Consider the following 27,951-nt stretch of genomic DNA (forward strand, 5'->3'; position numbering starts at 1 on the left):
TTTTGGTGTTGCAATTTTCTGTGTCCGACAGGGATACACTTTAGATTCTACTGCGTCGAAAAGCAGATGAAAGTGCTGCATCAAAACACCAACTTGTTTCACCCTTTGACAAGACTTGACAAGGCAGATAGAGTTCTTTCACATCTTTAAACACACTCAATTTTGGACTTCATTGTTTATTGCAAAAGTAGTATATCAATACACAACATTCTCAAGTTTCCAACTTGAAGCGTCTCATTCACAGACATAAACAGTCCTTGAGGGTAGTGTAGGCTACGATGTAAGACGAGTAAAAACAAGGCATATGAAGACATCAAACCTTGGCTATAAAACAGTGAAAAAACATTGTTAGAGACTAACAGAGTCTTGTAAGGCCAATTGACCCCACAACTATAGACCTACACTTAACATAGCCTCAAAGCATTTGAGTTGTCGTAGGTTATTAAAGGCCTATGCAACAAAAGAAATCTTTATTCACTTTCAGACAAGTGATTAAGAAGTCAGACAGGATGACAGGCAATCAGACTGCCAAACCCACACATATTCAAAGAAATATCATTAATGGAGGTAACAGGTGACATTGTTGTAACAACAACTTTAGATTATATTTATATGGAGTAAACTATTATTCCAGGAATACTGAGTAAAAATCAGTGAGACATGTTGTTCATCCTCTCAACTTATTTTAGGAGGGCTGTCCCTCCCACCATCCTAGATCTCTTTTTTATTTTCTTCAACTGTGAGAGGCAGGTAAACATGAGGCAGGTAAACATATTGATTTTCTGTTTGCACAACTGGACACTTTGGGCAATATAAACCAATATCAAAAGGATCCTTGTTATGTCACAGGTCAGCAAGATCAGCAGGGCTACACGAATCAATTTCTGAAACAAGCCGATGAGGGAAGAGTTTGTACTGCAGCCATGTGGGTTCTGCAGGAAAGATAGAGAGGGTATTATCAGAGCTTGCCTTTATCCAACACTGTCAATTATATCCTACTATTTCTTTATATGGAGGGACAAAGAAATCCTTTGCCAATTTCTATTTCCAAAGGAAAAGCAAGGTTCTAGGGCCTTACCCATGTAGCAGCTTGGTGCTTGAAGCTGTCCATCAAAGCATGTTTCCATGGCAGTGTAGCTACACTGTTTCTGTGGGTGTCTGCAGAAAAATGTCACATTTTCCCCGTGCTGAACGACCCCATCAGTCACATCATACGGCCAGCGCTTGGGCCCATCAATTATGATCCTGCTACGCTGAGCTGGGATTTGACAGCGGGCTACAATGGTGGATGGCAGAGAAATATATTTGTTAAGCGTAAAATAAACATATTCACTACAAGCATCACTACAAGCGTCTTATGCTTGATCACCCTCAAGCACATTGGACTTTTTAAATTTAATTTATATAGTATATTTAGTATAAAGTTTTGTTAGTTTTCTTATCTTCTACTGTCTTTATTGTACAGTGGAGTTTAGTTATATGTTTATACTTATACTTATATTTACCATTGCTGCTGTAAGTGCATGTTGTGTGTGATGTCTGTATGCTACTGAGACCCTTGAATTTCCCCTTGGGGATCAATAAAGTATCTATCTATCTATCTGTCTATCTATCTATCTATCTATCTATCATGTTAATGTTTATTAGCCTCAGGGATATGAAGTAAGGGTTTTAACATGGAGTGTAACAATTTAATTTAGGCGACTCAGATTCATTTAGGTAAATCCAAAACATGTTCTAAAATGACAAGATATGGCATATCTGGATAGTTCAATCCAGTGGTTTCTATCAAGTGAATTGGCATTTGATGAACATCCTTACCTCGGCAAAATGGAATTGTACTCCAGGTTCCATTTGACAAACAGGTGACACGGTTTGGCCCATCTAGAGAAAATGTTTTCTTGCATAAGTAATAGATGGTGTCACCCACATCATATTCCTTTCTTTGGACCGCTACAAGGTAGCCATTTTCTACTTCCGCTGGAGGGGGGCAGAACATTCCTGGGAAGGTTACAGACAGACAAAACAAGAGAGGGAGAGAGAGAAAGAGAGAGAGTAATAATTAGGTCCAATCACTGCTGCTCAAAAGTGTATTTGTTTAATAGTAAAGCTGGGCACATTTACACACTGAGATAATGGTAGTTATCTGTTAGTGCCAGATGATGGCAGTAGGACACCATCAGTAATGGATTTGCTCAGCCGTTCCAGTCTGTCCTTTCATAGTGTGCCAACAGGAGGCAATATAAGAGATCTGCACAAGTGCAAAGCCCTCTGCATACAATTCACATGTATATACAAACACACACACACACCTATTCAACCCACTCACCCACCCACCACATCTTGAACTCAGCTCTCTTATTTTCCCATACTAGTGCTTGTCTTCCGTTTCAAAGTCACTCACTTGCACATGTATAGAGACGTGTTCATTTACGCTCGGTATCATTCTCCTTCGGGGCGACTGTATAGGTCTGAAAGGCACATATATAGATGCACGTATACTTACGCTGACAGATGGGATGAGGGTAGTGCCAGGTCTGGTTAGAGTGACAGAAATTCTCACTGTTGCCGAACAACACGTATCTGCATGTTGGAAAAGAGAGTGTTTGAGAGGGAGAGAGGAAGTGTGAGAGAGAGGGAGAGAGCAGGTGGGAGTGAGAGAGGGGGATAGAGGGTGGGAGTGAAAGAGAGAAAGAGAGGGTGGGAGTGAGTGGGATGGAGGTGGAGGGAGGTTAGAAGAGATTTCACTGTCAGGGGAAAGCAAAGCCTCCTGTCTCACAGTACATTAAACATGTCCAAACCACCAACATTACACACAGAAACTGAAAGCAGATGTTTCTCGTCCTATACACACCATATCCATGTGTCCTAAAATTCACATGTCAGTTACATCATGAAGAATATATGATATGCTTCATTAATATAATTATGTAATGCTATATGACACCACAGACACTCTCAGCCACTCTAAATACCTCTCGTAGGGTTTCATTATGTATTCTTTCTGACACCTTAGCAGGCGCTACAATGTAGAGCCCCAGCTGTTGGGTTTCACCACTGATCTAGGTAACACTCCTTGTTTTGAAAAGCTATTTTTCAAACAAAATAAGGAAGGCTCTGTCTAAACTATTTTCTGGGTCATTTGGATTCCTCATAAATCCCCAGACAATCTATCTGCCTCACTTGCACTGTTCCTGTCTTTCCGTCTTTCTCTCTCTCATTTCCACCTCCCCACCCTCCCGCTCGCACTTACCCAGTGGGGCAGCTATAGCGCACGGAGGCGCCTACTGCTGCTTCTCCTTCCACTATGACTAAGCTGACATCTGGCTCTTGCAGCTCACAGGACAGCACAGGGCCAGCGTCAACCACGAAGGGAGGCGGTGAAGGGAGAGCTGTGTGAAGGAGAAGAGAGGGGGGGGGGGGTTACTCTACAACACAACACAATTTTACTGTACACACAATTCACAAACAGCATGGTACGATTTGATTCAACCATACACATATTGAAAATTCAAACGTGTGAGATGCAGAAAGTCATTGAGATTGATTGAAAGGATGCAGACTATCTGAGGGAGCTGTAGGTCAGTGCATGGCTAGGTACGAGGGTAATGGGCATATATACGATTCCGAGGCCTTATCTACTGTTGTGAATCAAGCAGTCTGCCCAGAGAGAGCGGCATGTGTTAACCATGCGTGTGCAGTAGTAGTTTATGGACTGTGCATTTTGATTAGTCTTTTCCATGAAACTGCATGGACAGATGGAGCAGAACTAGAGTGTTACAGTATGGTAGCGAGAGATGTTTGTGAAAGAGGGAGAGAGAGAGAGAGAGAGAGGAGGGGGGGTAGTAAAAAAAATAATGTGACTTCCTGTTATAACTGGAAAAAATCTCTGTCCTCATACTCAGTGAGAAAGGCATGTTAATGGAAATTATTATGAGTGTAAGCAAAAACCACAAAGAGAAGGCGGCTTTTCACATATGTAAGTGTGTTTGTGTGTGTGTGTGTGTGTGTGTGTGTGTGTGTGTGTGTGTGTGTGTGCATACATTAGTCGTGTTTGTGTGTGTCTGTGTGTTCATGTTCATGTGTGTGTGTGTGTGTGTGTGTGATGTTATTTTAAGTACTGCTGAACTGCAGGACGACTAAGCTCACATCATGGTACTGCACTCCCCCTACACTTTACATTTTTTATTTGATTCCTGGAAACAATGTTCATTCCAGGAATCTCTGCAGAACAGATCAAGTGGCTGTGTGAGTTAAGCTATAGAAGGAGGAGTTGCTGAGAGCGGCTCTGGACATGAGAGGCCCTTGTCTCCTCTGTGGCAGTCTGCTATTGTTACATACAGCCTGAGCAGCGCCTGGGAAACACACACCAGCAGAGGCTACACTGCAGAGAGCACAGCTACCACATCTACAGCTCCAATGAACCACTTTATCTCTCTCTCTCTCTCTCTCTCTCTGTGTGTGTGTGTGCGTGTGTGTGTGTGTGTGAGGCTGTGGAGAGGTCTGGATGCAAAGCCGCCCACTGATTGTTCATGGAAATGAGATAGAAAACTCATCTCTGCCAAACAGAGCCCAATTCTTTCTGCTCCTCTAGTTATCAACAACTCAAGTACAGAGGAATATAGAACCTTTTGGATTGTGATATATCAGACAAACACGTTGTCTGTTTGGAAGGACCAATAAGTTTATATGAATATTGAGATGCAAAAGGCTGTGTACTTTTGTGTGCATGTGTGTGTGTGTTTGTGGGTGTGTGTGTGTGTGTGTGTGTGTGTGTGTGTGTGTGTGTGTGTGTGCGCGCGTTCGTGCGTGCGTGCGTGTGTGTGTGTGTGTGTGTCTCGTCCACCAGATGCATCTAGACCCACCTGTGCACACAGGCTCATCTCCACTCCACTGACGGTCACCCTGGCAACGGCGAATGGCAGCATCCAGGCCATTGGACATGGTGTATCCTGGGAGGCATCGGACTTCCAGGAGAGCAGAGAAGGAGGGCGTGGGCGAGAGCAGGTGGGCCTCGGAGTGGTTCCCAGGGGCCATCGGCCAGGGACAGGTACGGCCTAAGACACAGGGCAAGGCTCAGGACAAAAAGTCTCAAAACTTGACAGTTGCTGGAGGAAGGCCCGGACAAATTATTCTGTAGTTGTCATGTTGGAACTTGTTTTGACATTTCCACCTCTGAAACGATCTATTTATTTTTTTTAGGTGTCACAGTTGACCTTAACTGAATAGCAAAGTTGTTTTAAAGAAAGTATTTGACAAAAAGACCTAATGGAAATGTCTCTGCAGCAGGGGTGTTGTCAGCTTATTAGAAGGGGTGGTTTAAGAAGAAGATATGTGTTGAGACAAGTCAAAAAATATGTACTGCAGTAAAAGACTGGTAGTCACTTATTATATATATTTTTTCTGTATTGCATAGAACGAGTGGCCTATGAAACTCATAATTGCATTTATTCCCTTGTTCCTTCCTGGATACCATAGACCCATACTGCTCAATACCTGACATACTCTGCATCTCTAATGGAACCTTGGGGATTTAGGCCACTGAAGTCAACTGAGTAGCCTTGAGGCTCCATAAATTTACAAATATATATAATTTCAGTTCATGTTACTTTGTGTTACGCCTTCAGTACGTGCAGGTTGGTGGAAAAAACCCGTTCTACAGGTGTGGGCTTTGCCCACCTGCAAAAAGCACTAATTCATTTCCTCAGTATTGCAGGTAGTATGAGAGCTAACGCGTCCCCTTGATTCAATTTCAGCAGAGCTGCAGCAGAACATCTCACTGGATCCCACACACCCTCTCTCCCTTTAGGCATTTGGATTTATTTTAAGCCCTCCACCCACACACCTGGCAAATTTAGAAGCGGATGGTTTTTACAATCACGGATATCAAAATCCTGCACAGCCTCAATTATATGTGATTTACATTTGGATATATCCATGTCAACATCTGTCTCTTAGCTGTGTTGGCCCTGGTGGAGGTGAAGCACTGTTTTCTGTGGCAGTGTCCAGATGGGCTGGGAGGGATGTCACAAGTCAAGTGTGGTTACTAAAGCCCATATGTCTAGTGTTTGTGTGTGATGTTTGCTCTGAGCCGGCCTCCACTACACTGTTGTTTGTGCCCCCCAAAAATGAACCTGTAGCTTTCTTTCACAGTTGTGTTCTTTGGTTTGCCCAATCCACTTAATGGATTGATCATGATGTCAAATCAGATCTCACACATTTATTTTGGTGCTATGAATGCACTTGATCATCAATACAACTACCAAATGAAGTGTGTGACCCATGTCAGGTGCAGCATGTAAGAGGGCATAGTTACATGTGTTGACTGGCACTGAGCATTGGCATCTTACTTGGCACTACACAGCTGAGTCCACATTGGCCGTCACACAGACACTGGCGCTTAGAGCCGCAGTCTTTGTCTTGCTTGCAGTTTTTCGGACAGGTGCGTTTCCTCTCATTAACCAGAATCCTCTCTGGACAATCCTCGGCTATGACAGAGGAAAGCAGATTGTGTCGATGATGCAGTATGTACATCAATACAGAAAACACATGCACACACACACACACACACACACATACACACACAGACCTGTCATAAGTCAGTAATGTAATGTATTCATTATTCTGATGCACCCACAAAAGCTACACTGCACAATATGGAAACTGTTGAAACAATCTCAGCAGTCGCCCTTTACCTTCATTTCCTTCCTACTTTCTCTCATGTTAAAAGCATCTCATCACAAAACCAGAAACCAGAACCGAGCCAATGAGTCCAAAACCCATTAAGCAACACAAACACAAGGTTCTGCTGTGGCAGAGACATCAGGATCCCATTACGAGCAGCTCCAATCAACGGTAATTAGGTGGGAAAATGGTTACTGTATGAGGGCTATAGTATGCCATCGGCCACAGAGGCCCTGCATGGGAACAGCTCGGTTCTTTAGAAAAGAGAGCACACAGCCGCGCACATGGAGTGGGTGGGAGGGAGCTCTCTAACACATGTGTTCCATACTGACGCTGAACAGCCATTAAAATATTCAACACACTGTGTTTGGGTCTGCTTCCAAATGTATGTGTGTGTGTGTGTCAGTGAGAGAGAGTGTGAATTCATAATTACAATCAAATCACTTGCATTGCACAGTATGTAGGCAACAAATTTGTTAAGACATGTTTGTAGTAAAGCATGGATGAAATATATAAGTAATAAATAAATAAATTACGCACTGACACATATCTGGTAAAATCATCTGACAGACCCTGTGTCTGGACTGCACTATCCAGCAATGTCTGTCCTGAACATATTCACCACAGCACAGCACACACACTGCAGAATTGCATAGGGAATATCATACAATGTATGGCAAGACAGATGGATTGAATATATTAAGAGCACACAGAGATATTAAGGTTTTGATTTAGATTTCCTGAAACCCTTCCAGAGCACTGAAAGGCTGCGGACGAAAACTCACCTGCAACCAGAAGAGCGAGGATGCTGGTCAGAGCCCACACAGAGAGCAGGAAAAGCGAGCGCTCCATCTCTAGGCGCTGGTCAGTGGAGAGGTTATGAAAGAGGGAGCAGGGGAGAAGAGGAGGATATTGAGTCGGGGGGAATGTGAGGGAGGAGAAGGAGGGTACTTCTGAGGAACACATCTGGTTTGTATTGACTGTTTCCAATGTTGGGTAAAATTCCACTGACAAAAAAAAGACCTTTCACCCATTTCTCAGTAGGGGCAACATGGGCTTTGACAAGCACAGGCGCCCCACACAACAAACATCATCAAACAAACAAAGACAATAACACACAGGACAGAACCATTAAAACCAACCCTGGGGACAATGGGGGTCCTATCTAGGCAAACAAGGGGTGCAAAACTCACGATTTATGACAATCCGCACCTTTCAATCACTCTTCTGTCACATACAGTACACTACATAGACCATATAACAAACACACGTGCAGATGTTGAATTATCTACCATGACATAACACAGGTGACAAAGATTGACTGTTTGCATAACTTTAGTCAACAGCTCAATCAAGATCAAGACAGTGGTGAACTATCTACCTAAAATGCTGCTTTGTCAGTATTGGAAGAACATCATGTGATGAACAAAGCCTTTAGAAACTAGCAAGCTGGATAAAAGCATCATCTGGGTGTACTCCACACTGTCTGTTTATATATATGTGGATACTATAGGATAGGTGTGAATCAGTGGAATTAATTCAACTGATGTATCTTATTTTCCTGCTCATTTTTTCTCTGTTGCCTCTCTTAAACTAATAGATTTTTGCTGCAAACATCTTTGGGTCAAATATGTATCTGTTTCTAGAAAGGAGACCTTGAATACAAATAGAATCGTTACTTTTTGAAAAATTGTGCCTCAAGGCCTTGTGAAACACCCCATGCACTGAAGTGCCCTAACAGCGCATCCTCTGAAAGATAGCACACATGAAGAACACCCACACTCTGACAGTCAGTTGAGTAAGAACATTTCTTTTATTTTGTGTTCTCTGAATTTCTGACTACAACACTCCTTGGCTAGGAACAGTGGTCGCCACTGATGCAGTTCAGTAGTTGCAGTTCAGATAAGAGACACAATAAGAGATGTACATAATCATCCACATTCGGAGGGGGAAAACAGGGACAACATTACCCACAATCCAGTTGGGATAGCATACCGCCACTGATTGGAACATAGGTTGCAAACAACAAAATGAAAAAGAAAAGTCTGTGGTGTGCTTGAATAGATGCAAACTATCAATCAAATGAGAGGTTGTTCTCAATGTCCAGGCAAACATCTAGTCATGTCCACACACCCAGGGGAGAGGGTGAAGTCCAGGCTGAGCCCCGGCTGTGTGCCAGGTGAGAGTCTGTGATTCTCAAACACATTTCACGGAGGTGACAAATCCACAAGGGTATCTGAAGACTGTCGGAGGATCTTTACAGAACTGGCATAAGTATGTGAAGGGCCGCTGTTACAAACAGGATATGACATAACAACTCTGAGACAGTAGGGGAACTGCAATCTCTCTTTTTTTTTAGGAAAAAGCTTCAAAGAAAGAGATAGTGAGCAAAACAATCATTTTTAAGTGATAACAATAACAGATTATAATCTTAACAATAATAATTAATAGTAACAGTAATTACTTTTAAAACTGGTCATTGAGGAGATGAACACATACAGACTGAAATGGAAGATTCCACCCATCACATTGAGAATTCTTTTTTACACCATATTTGCAAGCAAAGTGGATGATAGTTTGCTTCATTATCATAACATGTCCACCTGAAGTTCATTTTTGTGTATAGTAAAGATGCTGCCCTGAAGAATAGACTCTGGATTTCATTTTTAAATAAAATAGGCGTAATCAAAGACTCACAGTTGTGATAACAAAGTCCCAATTCACAAAATATAGCTGCATATTAGAAACACACAGAGACAACTAATTTTGGTATAGAGAGAGCAATGTATTAAGTATAGCCATCATTCCTTTCAAACTAATTCAAACAAAACTAATGAATGTACAATTCTGGTGAATGTTGCTCAAGGGTCATGAGGATATCTAGCGGGTTTGTGTGAGTGTGTATGTGATCTAGTTAAGGATGGACTTGGGCTCCTCTCAATCCCATCAACACAAAATAGAAGAGGATACAGTACTGACTATAGAGACTGGACAACTCCAGAAACCTTGCATTGGAATTACGGTCCAGGCAGAGCAAGAGAGAGAGGCTAAAGGAGACAGAATGAGAAACTGAAAAGACAGGAGACTTAAATAACATCAATATGCCCATTCATCTTCTTCATGTAAAAAAAATCCTCTGTTCTGCTGGGAGCCACTAAATTACCCAGAGAAGACAACAGTCTTCCATAGACAAGTGAGAGATCTTAACCACAGGAAGAAAACACCTGTGGTATATCAGTTCAGCTATGTCTGTTTCTTCTCCTCTCTCTCTCTCTCTGTAGTTGTCTTTACCTTATCCTTCTTATTACTAAGCCAAATGAAAACCTCATTCAAAGATATATAACAAAGACCTTATGGATTCTGAGAGTAAATGAATGGAACTATACAATTTTAAAGTAATGTGTATTTGTAATATTTTACAATCTTGTCCCATCTGACGCGATGATGTTCTTCCTGTTCCACTGCAGACTCCGCCTCTCTTGTGAGGTCACACGACTGTGTGTGTTCCCTCTTAAGTGCTGACCGTTGCTAATATACCATTATTCTATTATACACAGATCTTTAAAAATCCATATCTTTCTCCATCTAACAAATATAAAAATATACAAAAATATACAAATATACAAAAATTATTTCCAAAATTAGCTTCATCCCCTATCGTTTATATCTATCATATAAAAATATACAGATCTCTCCAATACCAAAATTCATTTCTCAACTGTCTAAAATCACACTGCAGAAAAAAACAGATACACCTGCTGTTTAATTTCTCTATATATCTCTCTCTTTAGATCTCTTCTCTCTCCCAGTATAAAACTAGTTTCTTTCCCCTCTCCTCTCTCCCGTCCTGAACCTCTTCTGCATTTTCTCTCAATTCCATCAGGTCTCCTTCTCCTTCAGTCCATTTAAAAGTTCAACCAGTTTCTTTTCTGTCTCTCATCGTCTGGAACATTCATTCGTTTAACAGCTTCATCGCTGCTCTTCTTCTTCCTCCTCCTCCTCCAAGTCCTCACTGATCCCCGTGGCGGCTCTCGTACTTGTTGAGGAGGTTGCGGCAGCGGCCCAGCTCTTTGCGCATGTCGGCCACCTCCTGCCGCAACGCGGCGTTCTCGCGCTCCAAGAAAGAGGCGCGCACCGAGATCTGGTTCTCCTTCAACCGCCGTGCATCACGGGAGCGTTTGGCCGCCTCGTTGTTCTTATGACGGCGGGACCAATACTTATCATCCTATTGGAGACATAAAGGGGGGGGGGGGAGTTAGAAGAAAGAAACAACAACAATACTGATGAAGGAGAAAAACAAGAGGGGAAGCAAAACAATAACTGGTCTAATGGTTCCAGGGGAAACTGGATCTAATCAGGCCGTGCTCAGGCAGAGAGATGGAATCAGGCCCTCGTGCTCCGCCTGAACTAAGGCATTAAATATGGCTCTGCATTATTAACACTTGGATGGGCCCCTCAGAGCAACATCTGACAGTCACATATGGAGAGGCCTTAATTACACCCCATCACACATACATTCTGGCCTTATTAAGCATTCATACATGCATTTCAAAATCTCAAAGCTTACATTTTTGATTAAAAAACATTGGATCTCATAAATATGTTATGTGCCTGCTACTGAACATATATAAAATCTAGGAAACTGAGGAAAGTATAATAAATGGTTCTAAGCATTAAGTTGATAAGGTGCATCGCACCTTTAGAGTCTTAACTAGTACAATAAAATAGACAGAAATCCATCATTCTCTGGAACTTGACACTGCTTTAAAACAACTATGTGTATTGTATTGTTATAAGATACTGTTTACAACAATGACAGTCATGCCTTTGCAGTTAGATGATTTCTGAGGTAATGTGCTGAAACATTTAGTGTGTAACTGTTCAGCACTACCACTTTAATGTGGTACACATTTGCTAATGCTAACATTAGCACTGCATGTGTATAGCCAGATGGCCAGTGTTGTGAGCTAAGAGGTGTTGAAATCTCTGTATTGTAGATGGGGCACCTTCTGTGCTGCTGTGCTAACCTTCAGGTCCTCTGGCACCATCATCTTACGGGCCTTCTTTATCATGGGCTGAGGCTTAAGCTCCTCGTCGCTGAAGCGGTGCCCCCTGGGGTCGAAGGCGTCCTGGCCGGGGACGGTGGACAGCTCCAGGTCACCGGGCTCGGTGTCAAAGCTCCCCATGAGGTCGGTGCCGTTGGTCGCTGGTGGAGTAGGCATGGGACCACAGGAGGAAGGAGAAGGGGACTGGTTGTGGTCCAGAGATGTTGTGTGAGTACCTGCAGAGGAGGGACACATGGTCCTGGTGTTACAACTACATCCGGACAAGATTCAACTCAAACTACACAAACATGCACAGAGTTCAGAACATCTATAAAAAGACACCATCATGTTACTCTGAAACATATATTCTGTATGTATTTTAACTTCTAATTTCATGTCAACATAGCACTGTCATAGACAATTATTCATTTTGGGTTTGCAACCTACAACACTGCTCTAATCAACATATGAATGGCACAAAGTACTATTATGACTACTCCAATACTAGTAATGTAGCTAGTAGCATGTATGTTGCTGACGTTTGTTACAAGTGTGGTATCATGATCAGCTATGAACAGCTTTGCACTGCAATTTTTGTATCTGTCCACTAGAGGGAATCAGTGTGCAAGGCAAAATCATTTAACCTGTGACGCTGATAATTCAGATAAGCTGCAAACTATTTATGTGGCATTTCCAGGCTTTGAGTCCATGGTATCAGATCGAGTGCTATTGCTATGGGTGAAAGGAGAGGAAATGATTGTCCTGTCCTATCCTGTCCTCTCATAATGCATACGCCATATGAAAGGAGACCAAGTCTCTCTTCACTAACAGTGACAGCAGCTACAGTCAAAACTAGCAGTACAGTCAAAACTATACTCAATCTGAATTCTGTGTATGGCAAAATGAACCAACAGACTAACTCAGCTCCCATACCAATCTGCCCGTACTCTCAAACACACGCATAAGCAACACCTTCCGCATAACTAAAACAAATGCCACTCTGCAGCATTGCACACACACACATGCTCTCCTTTGCCTAAAGCACACTCTGACACATTTGTGCATATCACATGCAAACACACACACACAGCAGCTGTTGGAATAGGCGTCCCTGAGATGTTTTAGTTTGGCTCTCCAGTGCCTTGGCTGTGAGTCTCTCTCCCTCCCTCCCTCCCTCCCTCCCTCCCTCACTCACTCACTCGCTCACTCAGGCGGGGTGAAAGCACGTGCAGGGCCCCATGGCCTCCAGACGCACGGCACACCATGAGCCAGGCCAGAGACAACAGCAGGAAGGTGAAGCTCGCTGAGTAACTGCATGAGTAATCACGTCAGCAGCTGGTGCGTGTGTGTGCCCGTACATGTGTGTGTGCAAGATCATGTGTATGTGCGAGTGAGTGAGTGAGAGAGAAAGAGTGAGAGAGGACATTGACAGAGAAAAAGATAGAAAAGAAAAGCAGATCCCAGTATTCCTGAACATATTCTGTGTTCCCTATAATTTACTAAACTACTAAATACATTTTCATTTATTTTCATCGATATTTAAATGTTAATTAACTCAAATCATAATATCTGCCATTCAGATATTAATTATTATGTATTGACTAATTCATACGATGGAAAATGTCTGTGCATAAGTTTACATGAAAAATATCCCACAATCTTACATGTACTGTATGGAAACACAGGCTCACATGCATACACTGTTCTTTCAAATATTTACAGTTCCCTGATGAAAGTGATTTGACTTCTGTATATCCTTCCATCGCTACAACAATGTAAACAAACATTTAATCGGAAGTTCGGAATCACCATGGCTGTTCCTCTGTCCTTCCAGCGTTTTCTCTCTCTCTCTCCCCACCCCTCCCATTCTCGCCCCTCCTCCTCGCGCTGGGTCCCCTCCCTCTCTCCTGCTCCAGTGTTCCTGTCCTCAGCACATGATGCCGCACGTGCACGTGGCCCAATCGTGTGAGGAGGGGAAGAGATTTAAAGACACGCGAACACAAACACTCTCCATGCCTGCTCATTCTCTCTCCCTCCCTCACCCGTTCTCTTTCTCTCTCTCTCTCTCTCTCTCTCTCTCTTTCTTTCTCTCTTACTCATTCGTTCTCCTGAACACTCCCCTTTGGTTCAGGTCACTAAGATACAGCCATCAGCCTTACTGTACATTCTTGAAATACAGATCAACAAACCCAACCCAGTCTGATAATGACCCTTGGTGTAGAACAGAATGAAAACCAAGCCCTCCCTCTACCCTTCCTGTCAATTAACTTACAAACAAAACCCTTGGAGGAACTCCTTTTCAAAGTATGCATGCCAACAGCACCTGATCCACTCCCTGGCTTTCAATAATAACTTTGTCATCTATTTCAAGACAGCCGTCTGGGCAACACTGAGGCTTACACACGGCCTTGCCCTGTGACTGGGCACTAGAGTACAGTAAATAGAACAGTAACCGGCCTTCCTGACGTCCTACACAAAGCTTCAGTAATTATCTCCAGGCTGACCTTTGCAACCGACCACGCAGTTACCTGGCACCTTCACAAGTCGACTGAAGTCAATACTGTGATAACGCCCAGGGCTGAATCAAAACACTCCCAATTGTCATTTGCTGAGAGACCAGGCTAGAAGGGAAATACAATTATTGAAGATCTTCTTCAAATCTGAAGGAGCCTTAATCGAAGGTGTGGCTGGTTTTGTTGTTTGTGGGACTTGTGGTCCAATATGAAAACACTGAGCAGCAGGCCAGTGACTTATGATGATTTTAAGTCCACGACTAAAGCCAGCAGACCAGGAGCTCAGAGCAGCTCCAAGAGGGTTCTCTGGCCTGCTCTCTTAATTAGACCCTCCACCATGGAGTGGAAGGCCTTGTGAGAAGGTCAGTAACACCGGTCTAAGCATGTGGTTTCATGTGAAAACACAGCTTTCCATTACTAGCTCCCCAGCCTGGCATCTGCACCTTACACCACTGGTTTAAGAAACCCACCACCAACCTCTGTGTTTCCCAGCCAACTGGGCTCTTCCCATTACCACGCAACACCACACCACCGAATAGCTTTAGAGGAGCAGCTCACCGTGCAAACAGTCCGGGGCTCCCAGTAAGTTCGGCGGCGCCTGCATGTCGAGCCCCAGCAGCGTGGGCGACGAGGAGGCCGAGGAGGACGATGAGGAGGACGAAGAGGAGGAAGAGCAGGGCAGCGGGGAGGTGGTGGGGCACTGCGAGCTCTGGTTGGGGATGGCCGACTGCGAGCTGTGCGAGGGCACCTGCGCCGCGCTGGAGCAGCTGGACGTGGAGTGCATGCTGCCCATCCCGTTCTCCGTCAGGAACTCCTCCAGGTCCATGTACTGCAGCTGGAAGAGCCCGCCGTCCACTGGCAGCGTCCGTTCCCACATCAGCGGGCCCAAGAAGGTCGAGTTGGAGAAGCTGCCGTTGCTACTGTTGCCTTCGCTGCCGCTGTTGTTGCTGCTCCCGCCACTGCTGCTGCTGCGCATGGAACAGCGGCCCATGGAGTCCTCGTCCACGTCCAGAGGACGCTCCTTGTCTGGGGACGGGAGAGAAGGAGGAGTGCAGATGAAGAACAGGGTCTGCACTACAAAACAGCTCATACATTTCAATGGCACAGTAGCACTCATAGTTGAAGATTTATGGTTCTGATTCACATTGCATTAATGAGAAAGTTCTACAGGTAGAGGGCCCAAAGTCAGAATTCCTTTAATGTGTGTGAGAGAGAGAGTGAGAGACAGGAAATTGCTATACCTGTTGAATCATAACCAATATGAGTTAATGGCAAAACATTGCAAAGCTACTCGTGGTGCAGATTGGTCCTGACTTCGATGTGTGCATACAGGCAGTAGCTTGCTGTTGCATTTGCCAGTATACACCTTGGGGTGGACAGTTAGTCATGTCTATTTCAGTCTAAGAGTGATGTGCATGCCCACACACATTTCTCACCTGTTTCTGACTGCTACTCCCACAAAATGGACACTCACTTGAGTGATTATTTATCAACATGAACAGGATAACCTGCTGCTCAGCTGCATAATGTGGATGTCATTACTCTCTCTCTCTCTCTCTCACACACACACACACACACACACACACACACACACACACACACAAAGTATTCCTACTCTTTCAAATCTTTCCACCAAGGTTCACTTTACATTCTAGTGACACAAAAACTGATTATGTCAGGCTAGGACAAGGACACAATGGTGTTGATGCTCAAGACCAATAACATCCCTATGCCTGTTTCTTTGGGTTCTTCCAATGACCAAGTAAATCTCTGTACTACAAATGACAGGAAACACAAAGAGCATGGGGCTACAATGCTACATGTCAATAGCGCTGCCACAGGAACCACTGGAGAGAAAATAGTGAAGTGTGAGGATGGATGCAGAAGGTGTCCTTGCTCACTATGATGGCCTTGGCCAATTAGTTACTAAGTTACATATACCCATACAGTCACATACAGTCTGACAATGCAAGAAGGAACAGCCACTTCATTCACTAAGGCTAGTGAGTCAGTCTCAAGTTAAACTTGACTATGTGGCCCTTAAGTACTATATGCCAATCTTAGGATATTTAGATGTAAGCATCAAAACATAACCTCCACATACATTATTATTATTGTTGTTAAGCTGTTATTGCTTGTGTGGTAGGGAGGATACGGTACATTTTGGGGGAGTCAGAATTTGTGTGTTTCAGTTCAATTCCCATAATCAAAGTTTAATATAACTTAAAAAATGTTGTTTGATCATTCACTGGTCCTGTTTATCAAAATGATTGAATAAGGGTACAGCTTTACCATTTGTTTTTTTTTTTACTTTAACAGTTACCTGTACATAGGTATGGAAGATTAAAATGATTGCCCTCCATTCAGTTCAATTAAAATCCTCATCCCTCATATTGATGAACTGTGTTACGACCAAGTTATACTCAATATTTTTATGTCAATTCATACTATGACTGTTTCTGAGATTCTGAATGTTGGATTCTTGATGAGGGGGTGTAGAAACTGCATGGTGGCTTGAGATTCACCTTGATTCACATAGGAGGTCTTGTTCTTGACACACACAAACACATCAAATAAGCAACAACTTATTTCTTAAGATGCACATAAATGTCCCTACGAAATAGTTTGCTGTAAATCCAGGCCATTGCAATCTGTGATAAAGGCTTAACTAGTGGCTGAGCAACCTCAAGGGACCTTACAGCTGCCTTATGGTACTTCTGCCCAAACTCCACCCACTCTTGGACCTCATGCCTCCTCTTATCTGGACAGCACATTTGATGTTATGATTGTATTTTTTTTTTTAATCAGGAGGAACTCAGAATCACTTTAAGCTGATGAGATGAATAAAATCAAGAGGGATGTGGAAAATTGTTGGATCCATTGAAACACTCCATACCAAAAACCTGAGGGGAAGGCAAAAGTGTGTGATAGAAGTTGAAGTCACTAGAGTTGTTGGACACACTTCTCACCTTTCATTTCAATGTCTTTGCTTCGTTGGTCACCCTTCATTGGCAGCTGCAGGAGGGATTTCAGGTTAGCAGCAGGGTTCAAGTGGCCGCCGTTGACAGGGTATGAAGACTGATTACAACTTCCAAACTGAGGACTGGCTCCGGCGTGGTGAAGGTCCGGAGGAAGAATCTGCGAGATCGGCCTGGACATCACCGTCTAGCCGGAGTCTTGATCTCCCGGGATCGCTGGAGGGTGCCGAGTCGAGATGAGTGACGTGTTCAGAACTACTCAATGAACAGAAGTCGATCAGTCACATGACACTTGTTGTCAGATCAAAATAAGTCCGCAAAGCAGATATTAAAAACAACAATAACTGTATTGTAATTTTGAAGCAATATCAAGAATGTAAAAGATTCTGATAAATTTTCCAATTCCTGTTCTAAAATATTGTAGACTCTGCTATAGGCCAACATGCAAGAGTGCTATAATGCCATAATGCAAAACTGACAGGACATAAATGCAAGTTTACCTTTATGATGAATGAAGATTTCATATGACAGATCAACGCTTCAGATAGTTCCATGCGATGTATATCCCAACAGTTATCCGACCGCGTTTGGATATTCCTTCGCTCCAAACAGAAAATTAAAAAAACTGGGAAAGACGGTCCATTCCCAACTCGAATGACAACACCAAAGCCGGGTACAGAATTATATTAACACTGCACCAGTTAAGGAGTAAAATAATTCAAAATATACCCTCAAACCAAAGAGCATGAAGAAGCAAAGGAAAGAAAACTATGTCCAGCAAAAATGACAAATGACAACAAAGAGTAGGACCGAGGCGGTTGCAAGGACGCAGTGCAATTGGCTGACTGATATTTGCTTTCTCTTTTTTCCCATACAGTCCCTCTGTCGTTTTTTTCTGTTGTAGCCCCCTCTTCCTCTCTCTCCTGAGTTTTCTCTGAGTGTTGAGGCACGGCTTGCGCTCAAGCCGCCGAGAGCACTCGGCTCAGCTGGAACGAACACGGGCAACACACGTGACGTCACATTAGCGTTAGGGCGGCCTGTAGGATTGTATCTGATTAATATTAATGACAAAGTCTTCGAGTCGAACATGCGCTATGTACTGTGCTGAGATAAATAGGACCGACTGCTTGTGATGGGAACTGTCACTACTCTATCATAAACAATACTGTCCAATACAATAAAGTAGGGTGACCAACCATTTTGATAAGGCTATTTTCTTCACCCTACATTAAAGAATGTCAGACAAGTCTTAACTGCCTTGGCCCTCTAAATTTGCTGGAACTTAAAATCTTTCTCATGCACCAGAAATGTCAGTTCTTGGTCAAATACAATGCATAAGCTATATGTGTATTATCATAGTATACATATGACTTGGTAGACTTTATCTTGTGTTGAATCAGCATTAAATTTGGCATTGATAAAAGAAAATGTCGACCAACATAATAGACGCACTTTTCAGTTCACTGGTAATCCGGAGAAAACGTGAGCGCGTGTCAATTCTACGCCGACAGGAGTACTACACGTTGCCTCTCAAAAACAAGAGTAGCACACTTGCACATGGCCACCGCACGCGGAGAAGCAGCGAGCCCGGTGCTGACATCTCAGCGATTGGCTGTTGTTTCATTCGGGCTCGGCCCCTTAAGCTGCTGATTGGTGAGTTCAGCAATGTTCGCACCGCCCTCTAAATACCCCATGCTAGAGCCGCGTGAGACTGAGAGGCACTGGAACATCAATGCAAGGCCACTGAACGCGTGTGCCTGTACTGCTTGTCCCACGACTAGAAATCCATAGTCAAAAAGGAAATAGATTTTCCGAGCTTACACAGAGGTTTTCTCCCCGCGGCCTGAACCTGCACTCTGCACTCTTCACAAGTGTGAACCTGTGCACAATTAAACCTTCTAGTCAGGACTTAACCTAACTAGTTAAGCTACTTAAACAGTAAAATTTACTTTAACAGTAACATAGATTTGATGTGAGGTAGTTTTTATCTTCTCTTCACTTCACATATTTAAATGGCAATGCACCAGTTTTATGTTTAATATCAGTATTAGTAACCATTAAATACTGCAACGGTAAATTGGAGAAATGTAATTTACACCTAGTTTACTCAATGCATTTGAAGGACCACTGATTCAGCAGACAAGGCACTGTACTGTCCTGTTTTCCATCAGTGCAAAATCCATGTGACAGTCACACTCTACCTCAGCAGTCAGACCCCATCCAGTGTGATTAGGAGAGGGGAGCTCCACTGCTCCCCTGTGGCGAGTCAATGACAGTGCAACTGATTATTTCTCCAGAGTTCCAAAATACAACACTTGACAGGGGCTTAGCATGCAGTGTCAACTCGTAAGCACTGTCAAAACCAGTGACAATTACTGTGACCGGTTCAACAATTTTCTCAGTTTTCAAAACATTTGGTAAAGATGCTGCAAATACACTAGACCTAGGTTTGCACTGCTACTTTTAAACCCTACATTTAAATATCTACAACGGCTACGAGTTTAGCTATGCCTATACATATTTATTTACATATATTTTGTATAAATGTTTGACACACAAAAAAGAATACAGTTTACATTTTTATTAAATGCTTAGAATCAACAACCATTTGTATCATAGGTAAATAAAGTGATAGAAAGGTACTTAGAATCATTTCTTTCTTTTGAAGAAAACAGGGCTATGAGTAGTATGGATATCTACTTGAGAAAAAAGTGATACATGTGTAAGAGCTAAGGTTTAGGGTTTGAAAGGCTGTGTCAAACACATTAATATGTTAAGTCATGTTCTGCTCTACAGTGATAACTCCCACATTCTTTTTCCACCTACTCATAAAGTAGCAATGATAGAAACAAAATATTAGGCATTTGATTGCAAAAAAAGAGACATTGTAACAGTAATAAAATATCAACACGATTTACATTACAGTACACTTGTTCCGTTCTTTTTTTTTCCTATGTCAACCTCAGTGTAAAAACACTACAATTCTGCTTACAATGCTGCTCATGGTACGAGAGGCTACCACTTTCAATACAGACTTTTGGTTAAAGGCTTTATTTCTTAAATTAGTTTTGGCAATAAATTATTTTATTTCCAATTTAATTCAAAGTATGTGTTTTATCTAAAGAGCACTTCTCAAATCAACTTTTCACTGTCAATTTGTCCTGGTTTCAATTATGCCATTTTAACAAAACACTGATGTCACCTGATCTTATCAGGTGCTTGAATTCCAAATATTAAGTCTGAGGCCTATAAGCCTGGATTTGGAGATAAATATTGCAATTGCAACAAATAATAATTGCACTACTGAAATTCGATTTAAAGTGTAACGGCCACATAGTGATTTAAAACATCATATCAGCTAAGATACTTGTTTAACATGTCCAACATGCACAAAAATACTACCAAAAGGAAAGACAGTTTCTTCAAACTAATACCTTCACTTTCCCAAGATCCCTCTTCTCCTATTAAATGCAGTTTTACATTAAAGAGATCATATGTCCACACCATCTCTAAGTGAACACCCACTACACATTATACACATCAGAGACAGAATACTTATACAGAGTTTGCTGGGTTACAGTGGGGGCTAATAATTACTGTTAGGAAAAGGGGTAAGTATTAGCAAGTCACAGAAAACTCATCTAATGATCCACAGTACTGTAAATGCACATAAAGGTTAAGGATAATCTGGAAAGGAACTGTGATGCCCTTTTAAAAAATCATCCCATGTAACTGGGATTTTGGGTGCTTGCTTTAAGTTTTAGGTTAGTTCAGATTATTAGCACAGTTCATGATATTGAGAAGGAAAATGCACCGTCTAAAACAGTCACTGGTTAGATGAGGTACTGGTGCCTCCCAAAATGGTAGAATCCAACATGGGCCATTCATATGTGATCAAATCTTCGTTATTAGCATGCACATACCAAACCTCAAAGTCATGTTTTGTTTTTTCATCTATATCTTCTTCAAAAGCCAAGAGAACACTTAAGTGTCTCTATATCACATGTAAGGTTGGCCACTATGGCCATCTCCTCGCTTGTCAATTGCAGGTGTTCCTATTTTCGAATTAAGTCCTTTTCCTCGGCGCAAGCCTGCTAGCTTTCCGCGGCAGGCTGTCTTGTGTCGCTTGAGGAGATTGGGGTTCCAGAAACGCGAAGAGCAGCGTTTACAAGAGAATGTTCCCTTGGACAAGTGAGAACCCCTGTGAATGAAGGCGGACAAAAATTTCCGAGACTGTTTCCCGCAGACGATACATTTCAGACGCTCGTGAGGGAAACAGACTCTGGGACAGTGCTTGGTTGCACGATGGACTGCAAGGGCTGCCCGTCGTGAAAAGGTCGAGCGGGGGCAGAGGGGACAGGGGAAACGCTTGAGAGGGTTTTGTAAAGATGATAAACTGTTAAGCTTTAACCCCCGTGCAGAAGCTAGCTCACATGCTGGGGCTCTTCCACCTCCTCGTCTAATCCTCAAGAGTAGGGCCATGCGCTTCCTGAAGCGACGTTGCCGGCGGCGAATAGTCCTCTTTTTTATCCTCATTTTCCTCCTCAGATCTTTCTCCCTCCCCATCGGCTCCCTTCCCACCCTCTCGTCCCATCTGTATCCTCCCCTTGATCGGATGTCCTTCTTTTTTTTTTTTTTTTTTTTTTTCCTCAGGTCATCTTGCGAGTGAAAGCTCTGATGGTGCTGATGATGGGACTGAAGCTCATCTGAATGGTGCTGATGGTGGTGAAGGTGATGGAGAGGGTGGGGTTCATTTGGGGACATCCCAAAAGAGGGATGCCCAGAAGGATTGGTGTTCATTGTGTGACCCGTACCTGGCTGGTAGAGAGGCTCCCCCTTCACACCTGTTGGCGACTGTTGATGGCTGAGGGGCGGTATGCTGGAACTGGAGGAGAGTGGGTGAGAATACGGGGAGGCATTGGAAGATGAGGGGTGAGATGTGTTTGTATCTGGGACATAGAACAAAGGGGAATAACCCGCTTGTGGTTGTGGGGGCGGTGGTTGATGACTATGGAGAACGCCACCGTGTGACTGCTGTTCCCCATGAGCTCCACCAGGGGGAGCAAGCTGCAGCAAGGCATTTGTAGCAGCCTCACTCTCAGATACATTAACACTTACACTATTACTGGCCCCAGGGCCACTAGTATCACCTTGTGAATTTGATTGGCCTGTGCGTGACAAACCATGCTGGGAAAGCCTGTGCCTTGTGAGGCTGTTGGAATATGCAAAGGCCTTTCCACACACCTCACAGGAAAAAAGCTTTTCTCCCCCAGTTTCATGAACTGTTTGATGATGAGCAGTTAGATGAAAATGATGACGGAAAGATTTCCAACATATCGCACACGTGTACAATCTGGGGGGAGGCTGATTGCTAGACCCTTGAGGCTTAACATCTTGAGAATATGAATAATATGAAGAGCTCCCTTGACCCCTATCTTGACTCATGCCCCCAGAATTTGTTGTGTAGTTGTTCAGGTTCTCTCCACCTGGAGTTGTGGGAACCTCTTCCAGCTCCCCTTTTTGGTGCAGCTTAGCATGTCTTTTAAGGCTCTGCGCATAGCCAAAATCTTTACCACAAAGACCGCATTTGTAATTCTTCTCCCCAGAGTGAACTGTGTGGTGTTTGGAGAGATGGAAGGCTTCTCTAAAATATTTACCACAGACAGTGCAGTGGTGAGGCTTCTCACCAGTATGTATGCGATCATGTCTGCGTAGCGTCTCACGCCTGGCAAACCCTCGACCACAGACACTGCACAGATATGGGCGCTCATTGCCATTGATTCCCCTGTGGGAAGGCTGTCTTCTCTTGATGACCTCGCCACCTGGCCCAGGCTCTTTCTTCTTGCGAGGCTTCCGTGGACGTTTGGGCTTGCCACCTGGATCCTGCTGATTTGGGCCCATACCACCCATGCTTCCTGGGTTACCGCCTCCCCTATACGACTTATCTATGCCTGAGGTGGATGATGGACCACCTGGTGAGACCCCAAGGGGTCCCAAACCAAGGCCACCCAACAACCCTCCAATTATGTCTCTACGGTCATCTCCTCGATTCCCACCACTATTCATATCGTTGCTCATGCAGTTGGCAGCAGCAGCAGTAATCGCAGATATAGCATTATTGACTGAACTTGTAACATCATCTTCAGAGTCATCCAGAAGGGAGGAGAGGGGAAGGTGTGGCTGTTGGTGATGATGTTGCTGTTGGCTCTGAGGATGTGGATGGAGAGTTGGTGCTAGAGGTGCCTTCCTCAGTGCAGGTCCACTCATTCCACTACCACAGGAGGAAGGCCCAGAATATGGGTGGCTTTGTGAACGCTGATCCTTGTAGTCATCACTGTAACCATCACTCCTGTAAGAACCTGCAAAAAAATTACACATTTTGAAGAAACATCTTATCATCTATGGATATTTTTTAACACAAGAAAAAAAAAAAAAAAGACAAGCCAGACCAATAAAAAAATTCAAGACTATATTTTGTCTTTTACTTGCCAATTTTCCAAGGCTTCACACCTCTCCCCCACCCCAGCATTTACCTACACCACTGATACCCATCCCTCCGTCAATGGCTGTGCCACTCTTACTGCTTTTACCACCCATGGCACCGCCGATTCCAGGACTCCGTGGTCTGGCAGGCCTCCCTGGTTTTCCACACGTGCCAGAGGCGGCGTGGTTCAACAGAGAGGTGCTCTCTCGGAAACAGCGTCCGCATGCGGGGCAGCGAAACGGTTTCTCTTCATGGATCTTCTCGTGGCGTGTCAGAGACTCTCGGCGGTTGAAAGCACGAGTGCAAGTGGAGCAGGCGAACGGCTTTGCTCCTGAATGTATGACGCCATGCTGAATGAGATGCCCCTTTTTCTTGAATCCTTTCCCACACTCGGAGCAGTGGAAAGTCTTGTCAGGACTTGGGCAGGAGGATGAGGCAGCGGCAGCGGCAGCAGCAGCAGCAGCGGCGGCGGCGGCAGCAGCTGAACTTGATGGCTGACTTGAGTGCGGAACACTCCGTTCGGCAGGGTGCTGTACAGGGTTCGGATTATTACTTCTGGTGCCGGCTGTACCTGCAGTGGTCAATTCATGACAGCGCAGATGTCTTCGCAGGCTTGAAAGATGTGTAAAAGTTTTGCCACATTCACCGCAATGGTAGATGGGCTCAGGTTCAGGCTGAGGAGGAGGCCCCATGGTTCCATGACTGTTAGGCTTGGAAAGGTGTGAGCCATTCGTCACCAACACAGATGCTGAGGTTGATGAGGGTGCGGAAGAGGAAGACGATGACACCACAGACGATGACGAGGAAGAAAGGAGAGAGGGGGGCTGCCCATGACCTGACATCCCAATTCCTCCACCTCCACCCACAAGGCCTGAAGATGAGCTCTGACTGAGTCCGCCGGAACCAGTACTACTTGAATTAGGATTTGAAGCACCGTGGCTGTTACTGCTGCTACTGTTGTTGCTGCTTTCAGATTTTCTTTGTGGCATGTATCCTGCCATAGCTTTCTTTCTCCTACCTCCACCACTATGTCCACTCCCTCCCCCACTGTCCCCTTTTCCATCGTCCTTGGAGAGAGAGAGATGAAGAGGCAATGGGAGAGGAAGACCTGCTTCTTGCTGCATGAGAGAAGCTAGCTGGTTTGAGGACAGGACTGGGATACCTTGAAAGTCAAAACTACCTAGTGATGAAGGCTGGGAGCTTGAATGAAGAGGGTGATGGGGGTGGGAGTGAGGGTGTGACAGAGTATGAGGGGGCAACTGCTGCTGTTGGGGCGGCTGCTGCTGCTGTGGAGGGGTGGAGTGAGAATGTGAGGAATGAAGAGCAGGAGGAGGTGCGAGGCCAGAGCCTGAATCACCAGCAAGACCAAGGTGGTTATGGCTGCCTTGTTGTACCAAGAACTGCTCCAAGCTGGCATTTGCTGGAACACCAGAGAGAAAGTATTGATTGGCGGCTAGCATACAGCTGAACTGCTGATGAAGGCTGCGGGCGTCAGACTGGGCTCCGACCAACTGGTGCCCTAAAGATGTGACTGCACTGCTGCTGGGGGGGTTGTTGGAGGTTGCTACTGAGCTTGACGGAGATGGAGAAGAAGAAGATGGCCCTGGTGACGCTTGGGGAACAGAGAGTCCAGGATGCAATGGGGGAGGGGGTGGGGGTCCGGAAGACACCAATCCTCCGAGCCCGCCAACACTTCCACTGCTGCCACTGCCTCCAAAGTGTTCAAAGCGACCCACTCCAGGATGCAGTTGCTCCTGGGCAAGAGCTGCATCAGATGGGTGAAATGATCGTAAAAACTGAGGGTATCCACTGCTGCTACTACCAGACATTTTGCTAGATTTTCGAGAACTTTGCGAGGATGAAGACAGAGACTGTTGTTGCAAAGGTGGGGGAGGGGCACTCATTTTGGCAAAAATGGACGTGGAATCAGTGAAGGCGTTGCTCCGGGACCCCTGAAGAGGTCCCAGGCCCAGTCCTGACAGAAGTGCTCCGGATGATTCTGCCTGCTGCTGTTGCTGTTGCTGTAGCTGGTGCTGATGAAGTTGTACTTGCTGTTGATGCTGTAGCTGTCGCTCTAATCCAAGGCCTTTGAACTGATGAGCCTGGTGTCCACTCAGCATCTCTATGATGTCCAAGTTGTATTTTCCAAACTGGAACATCTCCCACTCACGGGGACATGGAGGTGCAAAAGGCACACCACCAGCTCCTGGAGCGGCGACAAGGACTCCACCCACAAAACAGATTTACAGCTGGAGCAATCTCACTTCAAGAAAATGCTGCTTTAACTGCTGCAAAAAGCTTCTGATTTGAACATTTCAACAAAATCTTCAGAACAAATGACAATTCTTCACTTTTGACCTACCCTCTTTTCAAGAGAGGCAGGGAAAGATGGTTTAAGTGAGGAAGTGATACTTAATTTGTTTCTTGTATTATCAGTTTTTTTTTCAATTAAATACCATTATTTTGTTGGACATGTATAACAGTCCTTTTTAAGTGCTTCAGAAGTATCACATCACAATCTATATTGGCAATGTGTAATCAAAGTGTTTGCCTGACAAGGTATCACAGCTTTGCTGTGCATCTCTGATTTGTCCATGCATGGAAATTGCACGTTGACTATTTCTTCTTAAGAAAGTCTTTTGCATGACACTTAGCATTTCATGCTTTAATGTGCCGAGGTCCCTTTTTAGATGTTGAGCAGGACAATTTATAATAATTTTATGTGGACCACCTTCTCAGGTAAATCTTCAATTCTGCAGCACATTTATAATCACATAATATAGAATTCAGCACTGTTTGCTTTAAAGTAGTGTGATGTTGACAGGTGTAGATTAGGATCTGCCAGGATATTATATCAGTTTAAAAATGTTTTCACTTCTATTGCATGTTCCCCAATCCCAAAAGACTGTGGATTTCCACACTTTCCCCCTCACGTTGTCCCTCACTTCATGAAACGAAGAATCTGTGACAGAAAAGATGAAGGCAAGAGGTTAAACTCAAGTCATTTGGCAAGAGGTTTAAACTCAAGTCATTTCATTAAAGTCAAGTGATTTTCAGTTTGATTTCGAATATAGTACTCTACAAAATGTTCAAGGGTTAAAATGTGTAGAACATGTAAAAACACAATAAAACTATGTATAGGTATATTAAATCACTAACAACAAATAATGAAAGGAAAAATAAAGCAAACAAAACATGAAAACTCTCAATCATTCTGTTATTGTAATTATACAGTTCGGACAAAAATCGTTTTATTAACATATTTCTTTATTTTATATACATATTCTGACAATGACAAAAATATTAATAAATTCTTTATTCGTAATCAAATGGGCAGTAGTGGCTGTTAATTCGCCGAGTAATAATAAATAAATAAATAAACAACTCACCTTCGATAGCAAAAAGGAAGTCGATTCGCAGCTTGGAACGTGAGACAGTCAACCAAGAGGGGGAGAGAGGGATTTCGAATAATTATTACATCTTCTGAATGCCTCGTTCAATCATGCAGTTGGCAAATTCTGTGGAGAACAGTGGCGTCAGCTGTTGATTACAGTAAAGCGTACGCCACACAACAATGCAATCTTGCACCATCTAAAATCTCGAATCGAGTATTTAAGCCAACTTGTCAATGTTTGTGCAAAATGCAATCAGCTAGCATGCAAAACAGCTGGCTGACGATATGGTTTGTTTGCAATACTTGCTAACCGCACTGTACATAGCCGAACCTCAATAAAATATATCACTGGTCGTGCACAAATATACATTCGCATTCCCTTTCGCAAAATAACTGCACATCTTAAAGAAATATATATTTATATATAAACATATAGTATGCAATAACATGTGGCATTTTACCTATGTGTCCAATTTTGAGCCAGGGCGAGATGAACGAGGCCTGTTGTGCTCCCCCCTCACCCACTCGCTCATCTGCCATTCTCTGCGTGCTGTTTTCGTCTCAGCCAACTAGCCAGCTAGCCAGTTAGCTGCTTAGCAAGAGACCATTTTCAATGATGTAGCGCTGCACTGAAAAGAGGCAATCTGTCGTTAATCTTCACCAGGACCTCACGATACACAGATTTACTAGGCTATTTTGACGTAGCTAACGGTTTCCATTTCGACCGATGAATTGTTGCATTTTTGTCGGCCAAATTGTTTTGGACGGTCTATGTTAATTTTTGGTAAGGGGTGAATGACGTGTGCTCACTTAACATTGGCCGTTTCCGGCCCTTTAGGTACTTCCGGCTAGC

At 43.8% G+C, this 27,951-nt stretch overlaps 4 protein-coding genes across 5 annotated transcripts; all 4 read right to left on the reverse strand.

Annotated features, from left to right (window-relative positions):
• Positions 1–160: 160 nt before the first annotated feature.
• ntd5 (ntl-dependent gene 5) lies at positions 161–7,563 on the reverse strand. Its single transcript, XM_042107154.1, has 8 exons — positions 7,470–7,563; positions 6,351–6,488; positions 4,866–5,057; positions 3,254–3,392; positions 2,507–2,583; positions 1,822–2,001; positions 1,079–1,276; positions 161–932 (listed from the first exon to the last, which is right to left on the reverse strand). Exons 1-8 carry the CDS (start codon positions 7,534–7,536, stop codon positions 844–846), a joined length of 1,080 nt encoding a protein of 359 aa, XP_041963088.1. The 5' UTR covers positions 7,537–7,563; the 3' UTR covers positions 161–843.
• A 915-nt stretch (positions 7,564–8,478) lies between these two features.
• dbpb (D site albumin promoter binding protein b) lies at positions 8,479–18,262 on the reverse strand. Of its 2 annotated transcripts, none has more exons than XM_042107664.1 (5): positions 17,721–18,262; positions 17,212–17,475; positions 14,801–15,268; positions 11,691–11,965; positions 8,479–10,909 (listed from the first exon to the last, which is right to left on the reverse strand). In XM_042107664.1, the coding sequence occupies exons 2-5, from the start codon at positions 17,399–17,401 to the stop codon at positions 10,694–10,696; spliced, it is 1,149 nt and encodes a 382-aa protein (XP_041963598.1). In that variant the 5' UTR covers positions 17,402–17,475; positions 17,721–18,262; the 3' UTR covers positions 8,479–10,693. The 2 variants fall into 2 exon arrangements, with proteins under 2 accessions (XP_041963598.1, XP_041963599.1); XM_042107665.1 differs by having other exon boundaries at positions 11,712–11,965; positions 17,721–18,255.
• A 1,524-nt stretch (positions 18,263–19,786) lies between these two features.
• LOC121720524 (zinc finger protein 814-like) lies at positions 19,787–23,619 on the reverse strand. The gene has a single exon (XM_042106747.1). It carries the CDS (start codon positions 23,617–23,619, stop codon positions 21,220–21,222), a length of 2,400 nt encoding a protein of 799 aa, XP_041962681.1. The 3' UTR covers positions 19,787–21,219.
• On the reverse strand, positions 23,618–27,922 carry LOC121720525 (zinc finger protein 865-like). The gene is made up of 3 exons (XM_042106748.1): positions 27,560–27,922; positions 27,094–27,222; positions 23,618–26,666 (listed from the first exon to the last, which is right to left on the reverse strand). The coding sequence occupies exon 3, from the start codon at positions 25,861–25,863 to the stop codon at positions 23,725–23,727; it is 2,139 nt and encodes a 712-aa protein (XP_041962682.1). The 5' UTR covers positions 25,864–26,666; positions 27,094–27,222; positions 27,560–27,922; the 3' UTR covers positions 23,618–23,724.
• Positions 27,923–27,951: the final 29 nt, after the last annotated feature.

Source organism: Alosa sapidissima, chromosome 10 (assembly GCF_018492685.1).
Source record: "Alosa sapidissima isolate fAloSap1 chromosome 10, fAloSap1.pri, whole genome shotgun sequence".
Lineage (NCBI taxonomy): Eukaryota > Metazoa > Chordata > Actinopteri > Clupeiformes > Clupeidae > Alosa > Alosa sapidissima.

What these genes read in the sequence shown, in the direction of transcription:
- ntd5 (XM_042107154.1), bottom strand. Translation starts at nt 7,536, where the DNA reads ATGGAGCGCTCGCTTTTCCTGCTCTCTGTGTGGGCTCTGACCAGCATC. An exon ending in CCTCGCTCTTCTGGTTGCAG is followed by an intron (nt 6,489 to 7,469) that starts GTGAGTTTTCGT and finishes CCTCTGTCATAG; the next exon opens with CCGAGGATTGTCCAGAGAGG. An exon ending in ACTCAGCTGTGTAGTGCCAA is followed by an intron (nt 5,058 to 6,350) that starts GTAAGATGCCAA and finishes CCTGTGTCTTAG; the next exon opens with GCCGTACCTGTCCCTGGCCG.
- dbpb (XM_042107664.1), bottom strand. Translation starts at nt 17,401, where the DNA reads ATGTCCAGGCCGATCTCGCAGATTCTTCCTCCGGACCTTCACCACGCC. An exon ending in CAAAGACATTGAAATGAAAG is followed by an intron (nt 15,269 to 17,211) that starts GTGAGAAGTGTG and finishes TCCCGTCCCCAG; the next exon opens with ACAAGGAGCGTCCTCTGGAC. An exon ending in TTAGCACAGCAGCACAGAAG is followed by an intron (nt 10,910 to 11,690) that starts GTGCCCCATCTA and finishes TGTCTCCAATAG; the next exon opens with GATGATAAGTATTGGTCCCG.
- LOC121720524 (XM_042106747.1), bottom strand. Translation starts at nt 23,619, where the DNA reads ATGATAAGATGTTTCTTCAAAATGTGTAATTTTTTTGCAGGTTCTTAC.
- LOC121720525 (XM_042106748.1), bottom strand. Translation starts at nt 25,863, where the DNA reads ATGTTCCAGTTTGGAAAATACAACTTGGACATCATAGAGATGCTGAGT.